Below are 10,240 nucleotides of genomic sequence, written 5' to 3'. Positions count from 1 at the left end.
GTTAAAGTTGTTCTTCCTATTCCATTAAATAGTTAAGAGAATATGTTAAGGGAATGGGTAGCGTTTTGTCGATCCCTGCGAGATAACTAGAAAAACTGGTATGAACACATTGAATTGAACCACCTTGAGATCCATACGAACGTCTTGCTTTTATTCGTTTGTCTGCTGACGCAATACGTTAGTAATGAGCTTCTAAAAGGGGTTCCAAGGAGGGTAAAGTATGTGTCGAGTACTTCCGTTGTGAATAGAAAATTTTAGACTCCATTTTGCACATGCCAGGTAGGTTATCATACAAGAGCTGATGAATTGGAAATTATTTTAACGTTATGGCAAGTACACCTCCGGGAAATAAAAAAAATCATGAGCACGACTTTGGTGGTTTCAATTGTTTAAAGCCTTGCAACCTTGAAAGACCAGTAGCATTGATGTGGCAAGCTTTGAATGCGAGAGTGTTGTTAACCTCACACAAGGAACACTAGAAGTCTGAGCGCCCTTGTGTGCGTGCGTTTCGTGCCTTTGGTCTGATATGAACAGCAGGCAGCTTGCCCAACAATGCGTTCATAAGGTACATAGTAGAGAAGCACTCAAAAACGTTGCTCAACTGTCCGACACCAAGTGATAAACTGCCGGTGGGCACGTACAAAAGCTTCAATATGGAGAGGTGTGTGATGGACGTGTTGCTTGTGACGAGAGGGGTAGACATATGTGCAGTAACTGCAAATTGTTGACAGCTTCAACTCCCGAGAGGCAGCGCTGAGGTAGAACATATAGGTCACACTTTTTCTGTGCACGCCGTCTTTTCCGCTGCTGAAGAAAATGCAAATAATATTGCGAATGTGGAAGTTATGGTTATACGATGCAGAAGCGTTTACATTTATACTCACTGTAGGCCGGCGCAATAACGCTTCCCGCTTTCATGTTTTAGGAAGAGGAAGTGGAAGGCAGCTAAAAACGCAGCTCGCAAAAGGTTAGAGTAGGCTCACCGACAGGTATTTGTACCTCTAACTGCATAATATTTTGTGCATGCTAGTCTGCTAGACTTCTTTGTACGAAAAACGTTTCCCCTTCCTTCTATAGCGGGAAGTTTTCAGGGCAACTTTCGTGAACGCCACATTGGAGGTGACTTATAAAAGGGCCTGAAAGAACAAATGCCTTACGAAGGGTGCAATATAACAGTTACCTTGATAATAATTTCAAGTACACCATTAGAAAGCGGGAGAATGTTTCTACAAAGGGAGCACACAGCCGAAGCAAAAGCACAACGCCCGTCTCTTTTTTTACGCAGGTTCCTCATTCAAGCACGTGTGCTACTTAAGGACTCCGGAAAATAATTCCGCGTCGTTACAGTTTGAAGGAGTTGATGTCGAGCTCTGCAGCCATATCATCATGGGGTTTGCCACGGTTTCATCCGACTCCACCATTAACCTTTCTGATGTTGGTGGCCCAGAGGGCCTCACCGCTTTCACTTCACTTCGCCAGCGCCGACCAGACATCAAAGTAATGTTCTCGGTGGGTGGAGGTGGCGGCGAAGAAAACTTCCAGAGCATGGTGTCCAGTGTTTCCGCGAGATGCAGGTAGATTTAAGGAATTGAAAATTTGAACAAGGCTAAACCAATCATGGAAACTTCTATTCCCTTCCATTGGTACTGGACATGACCATATGATATCAGTGATTCAGGGTCGTATTGTAGTGCATATGGGAAGATTTAATGGTGGATCGTTTACATACACTACGCAAATATGGTTTCTTTCGGCGTTTTAGGGTGCAGAAATATAAACGATACAAACGTACAGCCCCCACTTTATATCGACAAGCTATTTGATACTTGATATTTAAGTGTTTGTTGCCCTCTTTACTCATTATTAGGATTACAACTTTTAGTATCAAGTTTACGACATGGTCACATAGATGTCCTCACTTTGTGAACTTTTGTTTCATAAGTGTTCCTATTTGTGGGCTTCACTTTTGACGACCCACGCCTGTCAAAACTGAGTCGACTGCACTGCTTAGAAACTCAGTTCGAAAATATGTTCTTTTGAACGGCCCCGTTGTTTCGATCGCAAATGGTATACTGAAACAGCATGTTTAATTTCTTGACGTATGTTCAGATTTATTGCCTCCGCTCGAAAATTACTGGATGCAGCTAGCCTCGACGGGCTTGATCTTGACTGGGAGTTTCCTTCGATGTGCGATGCTCAACATTTCTTCCAACTTCTAAAGGTAAGGCAAGAAATCTTAAAAGGTACGCTTTGATCCTTCACCAGTGCTTTCTGCATTGGCACGGAGTGTCTATTGAAACAAATTAGGCACATTACACTGTGTCAATAAACGCCGCTTATCACAGAACAAAATAGCACTTTTCTAACTTGTGTTTTTATTCGAGTGCAGAAAAATTATCGCAAATCGAAGAAGATCAACCATAGACTTCTGAAAAATAAAAAGAACAAGGTCAACTTTCAAACCGGTACGCGAAAACGAGCCATATATAAACCAGCACTAAATATGTGAAAGAATATATAGATTATGGCCAAACCCTACATACAGCCTTTAATATGCTCCAGAAAATACGTATCTGTGATTCCTTTCCTCGTCGGAATTCGACTTTTAAAACATATAAATAAGGGGTACGTCAGTGCGGTTAACGCAGGTGAGTTGTAGAGCAATGCGGGGATTGCGTACATGATAGACGGTAAATATCAACTGTGCACACAATACAACATTTTGCACCAATCATATACAGCTCGTTCGGTCGGTAAGACATGCGAACCGTTTACAGGAAATATTTATGCTGCAAACGTCTGATTTAATAAAGAGGTATTCAGCGCTACATCAAAGACACGGACACTGCAAGAAAACACAGGAAGTCCTGTGTTTTCTTCCAATGTCTGTGTCTTTTATGTAGCGCTGAATATTTTTTTAATAAAATGCTTCGCCAACTAGCCCAGCAACGTGTTTTGGTAAACATCTGATTGGTCGACAGGGTAAGGACGTGACAACCTCGTGACTTGATGCGAGTTTAAAGCACCCCACATTCGAAATAAACATATATAATGAACCGGACAAGGTTGCAAAATGACTCCGAAATTCGGGAGAAGGTGCCTCTTATTGAGGCATTTCAGAAAGTGCAAGCAATAGACCGACCCGACCGACCGGTCGTGCACATCCGCCAGTTTTCCGGAAGTTGCACCACCGCCATGATTGTTGTAGTGTGCTGTGCGCTGGTCAGCGCGCGCACATGCGATTGCATTATTGCAATATCCGCTATACAGGATCTCAACGCACATTTTCTGTATCTCACTACCGAGAAAAAATGTTGTAATGGTTTTAAAAATATTCAGTCACTGTTACGTGCAAAGTAAACATTCTAAGGGCCTTAGAGTTGATTTTTTTAACCAGTAGCCTCATTCAATTCTGAAGAGCTCGTCGGAAAGAATCGAGGGCTACATACAAAAATTGTATCATGGTAATTTGTGGTTCCGACGATTCATAGCTGAGTGGCGTGTGATAGGAGATGGCAAAGTAAAGAAATCATCGTAATTAATTAGTCCATTACAGAAAAGGAAAATGAATGAATTGGATAAAGGGATTTAACGGTGTCAAAATGCTTAGAATGAAAGCCGATGCATGATGATGCCAATAAAATATTTAGATTAAGTAATTGATCAATTGAGTGAACCAGTTAAAAAAATAAGAATATGGAAAAGGCTTTCAAAGGTGTAAAATACCTACAATGAAAAGCCAATGCTTGATGATGTAATAAGGAAAATTTATTTTAGGTGTATGATTGCTCAAACAATTGAAATAACGAAAAAGAAAAAAAGGAGTTCAGTGTTGCTAAATTGCATAGAACGAAAAGTCAGTGCTTGATATACTAATAAACAAATTGAGAGGGGGAAACTGACCACTTATTTAGTTGAAATAAAGGAGAAACTGAAACTTATGAAACTGAAAGCTGGGCGAGTCGTCGGGCCTCTGCGCTAGATCGTAGTCGCAACATCGAGGCTTTCCTTGACTCTAACTCGCGGAAGTACTGCGTCGAGCTTGGTGGTGAGCTTTTTCGCATTCATGAACTGAGTAGAGTCGTCCTAATCTTCTCCTGAATGGAGGTTTTACAGATGAGGATCTCTAAGGGCAAGACGGAGTTCTATGTCTTATGTTCAGCTTTGACGTACAAGGCAAAGTCTGCGATAGTTTTGTTCTTACGCTAAGTCCATTGGCCAGCGCAAGGTACGCAGTTTTCTTCCAGTGACTTGTCTCTCTATAGTTCAAGCTGAATTGCGCAAACTCCGCCGTAAAGGTTGTTTACTTGTCCCTAATGAGTACTTCAGTGGCGCCTTCTCATTGTAGAAACCTTTCGAAGAAAAACTGCGACATATATTGCGACATCAGTGGACAGGGCTTTTGCTCAGACTAGTAGGTAAGGTAGTCAGTGGGCACAATGATCTACGTATTACGTCGTCTAGACGGGAATGAGCCGAGGAGATCCATTCCTATCATAAAAGTGCTTAGTCGGCAGAATATTGGTTGCAGTAGCCCTGCAGTTCGGATCGGGAGAGTCTTACGTCGCGCACGCTCACGATACGTCCTAATATAATGTCTAACATCGGTGGCTAAGCATGACAATACTGCTTTTGGATGCGGGGTAATGTGCATACAAACCCCTGATTCCCTGCTCCTTAGCTCAATTGGGAACGCCTGAAGAATTTAGTCCCTTGTATCTGCATTTATCTATCGTTTCCATCACCATCCGTTTTTACTCATTTTAATTGAGATATTTTAGACGACCCAAGGAAAGTGATCATTTACCGGCCGTATTAAAGATATCATCTTCTAAACCCATCATTCAAACGAGACCACAGCGCTGCAAACTTGACCTCGCCGACTGTTAACTTTTTAGAGGAATATGCCGCAGTAGAAGTGTACTGTGAAGGACTGACTGTAGAAGAACTGTATGGAGTTTTAGCGCAATCATAATATCAGCAGCTTTCATAGCCATCCAACAGACGTAATAAAACGCAAGACAGGACACAAGGTACCATAAACGGAGGCATGTAAATTAGCAAAAAAGGGAGCAAAACAAAGCGTGGATTACCCTTCGTAGGTATTCAACAGCAGAAACCCGAGTAAACTTCAAAAAAGGCTAGAGCCAGAGCGCGATACGTGAGGATAAACGCAGAGAACACCTCATTGCAAAATATTTTTCTTGGATTGCCAGGTCATTGCTTTAAAAAAATGTGGGAACATGGAAAGTTTTGGGTGACCATTATGCCAAAGTTTCAGACTTGTACGACGACATTCACTCATTTAGAAACCATAACTAAAGAGCAGAAAAAAGTTCCCATTTGGGATAGGAACTTAATAGTCTTATCTTCTGGTAACAATGCACACAATCAAATACTTGCCGATCTGTCGCAAGCTGACATACGCGTATTGTTCGACTTTTTAGCAAAATATATGGACACTGTAAAATATCGGAAGTATTGAAAAAGATCATAATAGTACCCTTTTAAACAAAAGCTAAACCACTCACAAATATTTGAAGTTGCAGTCGAATAGCCGTTACAAGCTGTATCGCGAAATCCTTACAAACATTGCAAACATCAAACTAGCATTAGTTTTGGAAGCACGGTCAAATATGGATGTACCGGCGTGGCTTTAAGAAATTGTGCTCAACCAGCGATCATCTCATCCGCCTCAAAAAGACAATCAGGAAGGCGTTCAGCGACAGGAAGCACTGTATCGAGGTCTTCGACATGGAGAAAGCCAGCGATACCGCGGTGAGGTTCGGCATTTTCAACGACTTAGCAGATAGAGGTATTCGTGGCAGGATCCTAAACTGCCTGAACGACGTCCTGATTAATCGTGCATTGCAAGTCTGTTTATGCACAGTATTATCCATGAATTTCACACAACAAAGTGGCGTGCCACTGTTATGGAACGTAAGCCCAACACACTTTGTAATAAAAAAGAATTCGAGAACTGAAGTAATCTGCAAGTACATATCTATTCGGTCTATGTATATGACCAGCAAATAGCATGCACTTCCTCCAGCATATCTAAGTGTGCACGAAAATTTAAAGGACACTAAATAAACGAGCTACCTGGGTAGACATAAATGGGTTTTACGCTTCCCTTTAAAAACAGTAACCATTGTGTTTTCACTGAGAAGAGGCTCACAGATCGATCTCATGCTATAACTCAACAAAACCATTCTACCATTGAAACAGAAACATAAATGTTTAGGTATGACATTTGACTAAAGTTTGCATTTCTTCCCCATATAAACAACCATAAAAAGAAAGCTACGCAAACCATTCACGTCCTAAACGTGCTCTCACGCAAACGGTAGGGGTCCGACTGAACATGCCTTCTGCAAATATATCACTCGGTAGAGCGTAGCAGGTTAGACTACGGATGCATAGTATATGACTCACCAAGGGCACACTACTTGGAACGACTTGACCCAATAGATATTATTGCTTTGCGGTTATCACACGGTGCTAATAGAGCATCCCCGATATAGCCAGTGTTTATGTAGAAACAAATGAGCCTGCATCAGAAGATATTAGTACCTCACTAATATACATTTTAAAATCCGTTCTCACTCAAAACATCTGTAATTCAATGCTCACAAAATGTACATATAGAATTGTGCTCAGCAACAATTAAGCTCCTGTTGGTTAGGCCGTTGCTCATGCGCCATGAGCACAATTACCAAGACTTAAATAAATGAACGCAATGCATAAACCACTCCGACCATTGCACACAGTCTCCCCAGTATTCAAAGCTATACTAATGCAATTTCAGAAAACTAAAATACCTCGTGAGCACATATTACTAGAATACCTAGCACTGAATGAAAAATATAGAAGTTACGCCAAATTTTATAATAGACGGCTCAAAACGTTGGTAGCTTTATAGTACAGGGCACAACAGAGAAAACAATACGTTTACCTCAGTGTACATCTATTTTAAGCTGAATGCTGCGCTGTTTGTGTTGTGAAGAAAATAAGATTCTTTAAACGTCATCGCTGCAATAAACTCCAAAAAATGCTGAACTGTTGATAGGAAGCATTATGTTATTAGGGGTAATGAAAGAGCAGCTGTATGCGCTGCACGGGCACAAAATGTGTAATGAAACAAATCAGCATGCTACACAGAGATTGCAGGAAGTGAGTGGCACCTAATTAAGAGCTAAGCAGCAGGCGGCTTAGGAAAATGAGCGAACAACAAGCTTTACCCGTAAAGCCCACATTAGGAGAATGACAATCAGGTTAACTCCAAAAACTATTCATTGAGGAAAAATATGTCCCTCATACACAGGACACAGGCACGTCATTCATAATTACCCGCTAAAAAAGACAAACTTGTGCACAACATTTGTGGCATTGAGCTTACCCTTATTCACTTTCTAATTTCACGCTGACAACTTGACAAGCTTAGCAAAAGTGTTTTACTGTATGGTACAAAAATATATTTCTTTTCATCCTGCATTTCTTTTTGTCGAGCAAGCACTCGACGATTTTTCTCTTGTTTTCACGTTTCTCAAGAATGAGATGTTTTCATTCCAATATAGGCATAATATGAGATAACAAACCACCTAATCTTGTGTTTGACACATATTAGCCATAGTTGCTTATGCGCCATAAAACTTTTATAAAGCTAATAACTAACTAGATTACTGGTAGGAAGAAAGCGTCTTCACCACCTCCTTCAGGCGGCGCTTCGATGAGCGCTCGTGTGGAATTCTTGAAATCGCATTCTCCATTGAGCAGGGCAGCCAGAGGGATCTTTCAGAATGACGATCCAGCACAGAGCATTGTGATTGCTCACTACCTGGAATGTTCATCCTATGCCTGTAAGAATGGCAATTTTTTTTATTGATACTGCTAACCCTCGCTTGAGGGTCGATATAGGGAGGGCATAAAATAAAATACCATTCATAACATATTATAATGACGCCAAGTTGTCAATTTGCACGCTCTATATACAAAACATCAATGGATCGTTCGAATTTGTGCACGTCCGTCTGCTCAACAACCTCAACTGGCAAAGCATTCCAAGATTCAATGACATCAGGAAAAAAGGAGTTGCGGAAAACATCAACTCGTGTGACACAAGGCTTGACTGCTTTCGTGTGGTTTCTTCTGGCGCTCCGATTTTCAGGGGAGTAAATATATATATCTTTGCTTATCTTTGAATGTCCTTGAAGTATCTGAAATGAAAGCTTTAACCTGGATTTTTGCCTTCGATTTTCAAGTAAATAGAGTTCACATGTGTTTAATATTTCCGTCACTGGGTCCGTTCTTCTGTACATTGACAAAATAAAATGAGCGGCCATTCTTTGAATACCTTCCAGTTTATCTTTTAAAACTTTTGTTCAGCACAGGCGTACTCCAAGGATGGGTGTATGAAAATTTCATAGGTGGACAAGATTGTAAGCATCCTTTGTTGCATATTCTAATTTCTTTCTCAAAAAGTAAAGTTTTTGTGAAGCTGTTGAGCACACATTAATAATGTGTTTATGGCACTGAAGGTTATGTGTAATTGTGACTCCTAAATATTTGAAGGAATCAGCATGTTTTAGTTTATTGCTTCAAACGTTATAGGAATATAACCTAACACTCTTTTTATATGTTATATGTGCGAAAGTTGATTTGGTGTAATTAATTTCCATGTCCCATTTCTCACACCAAAGATTCAAGGAATGAAGGACTCGGTCTATTCTGATCTGGTCGTCAGTTTGAGTTATTCGAGAGTAAATTAAACAATCGTCTGCAAAAACCTTCAACTCTACAGGAGACTCAGTAACCTCGTTAATGTCGTTAATATAAATTAAAAACAATAATGGAGCTGGAACCGACCCTTGAGGAACGCCAGAGAACACTTCTAATCTTGAAGAGAAACAGTCACCCATACGCACAACCTGCCTGTGATTGTTCAAATAAGCTTCAATCCACATCAGAATAGTTTCATTAATTCCTGCTTTATGCAACTTAAAAAGTAATTTACTGTGTGGAACTGTGGTTCAGGCGATGCCGAGGCATTGTTTCTTATGAGTCAATAGTTGGGAGCTGTTTTCGGCTTCCGATAAAGATAGCTATGGTAGGAGATTGCACCATTTAGAAATTATTGGAAGCTCTCTGATTTCTATGGCCATAGGGTGACAAAGGAAATAGAATCTACCGTATGCTTTTACTACGGTACTGGAACATCCGGCCTACAGCCAACATCTAGCTCCCTATTACGGCGTCGATTCCCTTTGCTGATGTTCATTATCACTATATCTATATTCCACGAACCTAAACGTGCGGAGGGTATTTCACGACTCCAATAAAATTCTTCTTGCAAGTAATCTGCAAGCTAATTTCCCGCATATGGCCCCTTACATGATGGCACTGAAAAGGATAGATTTGTGTAAAAAAAAATTTGGGAATTGTTAAACGTGTGTTTCTGTGAATATAATAGAAGTTCTCCCCAGCCGGGGTGGCGCAGTGATTACGGCGCTCGGCTACTATTCCCAAGGATCCGAAATCGAATCCCGGCCTCGGCAGCCGCTTTTCGATGGAGGCAACAAGCAAAGGCGCCCGTGTGCTGTGCGATGTCAGTGCACGTTAAAGAACCCCAGTTCAGTTCAGTTCAGGCGTTCAGTCGTGTCCGACTCTTCGTGACCCTATGGACCATGTCACGCCACGCTTTCCGGTCTCTCACTATCTTCTTAACATCACATAGCTTCATCTGCAATGCCTCGAGAATGCCATCTAACCATCGCGTTCGCTGCCTACCCCTTCTCCGGCGACCCTCAACCTTTCCCAACATCAAATCTTTCCCCAGCGACTCCGCTCTTCTCATCAGATGACCAAAGTAGCTGAGCTTTAACTTTAGAATTTGACCCTCCAACGAGCAGTCAGGGTTTATGGTCGACAATATCGACTGATTTGATCTTCTGGCAGTCCAAGGAACTCTTAAGAGTCTTCGCCAGCACCACAATTCAAACGCGTCAATTCTTCGGCGGTCAGCCTTTTTCACAGTCCAACTCTCGCATCCATACGTCACAACTGGAAAGACCATAGCACGGGTTATACGGATCTTGGTTGGCAGACTAATGTCTCTGCTCTTTACTAGGCGGTCAAGGCTAACCATTGCTCTCTTTCCCAGAAGCAGGCGTCTCCTAATTTCATGGCTGCAGTCTCCTTCCGAGGTAATCTTGGCTCCCAAGAACAGAAAATCTGTCACAGC

General features: G+C 41.5%; 1 protein-coding gene across 1 annotated transcript in view; it reads left to right on the top strand.

The window, feature by feature from the left end:
- Window positions 1-272: 272 nt before the first annotated feature.
- The window catches only part of LOC146199941 (acidic mammalian chitinase-like), a 32,769-nt gene continuing 22,801 nt past the window's right edge, over window positions 273-10,240 (top strand). Inside the window, exons 1-4 of the mRNA XM_084592236.1 lie at window positions 273-279; window positions 1,286-1,574; window positions 2,110-2,221; window positions 9,909-9,920. Coding sequence (XP_084448362.1) covers window positions 273-279; window positions 1,286-1,574; window positions 2,110-2,221; window positions 9,909-9,920 — 420 coding nt within the window. The remainder of the gene's footprint in view (window positions 280-1,285; window positions 1,575-2,109; window positions 2,222-9,908; window positions 9,921-10,240) is intronic.

This window comes from Amblyomma maculatum, chromosome 2, assembly GCF_055883805.1.
Source record: "Amblyomma maculatum isolate TAMU_Amacu chromosome 2, ASM5588380v1, whole genome shotgun sequence".
In the NCBI taxonomy this organism is placed as follows: Eukaryota; Metazoa; Arthropoda; class Arachnida; order Ixodida; family Ixodidae; genus Amblyomma; species Amblyomma maculatum.
The sequence above is the reverse complement of the archived record's forward strand: the minus strand, read 5'-3'. Positions and strand labels throughout refer to the sequence as shown.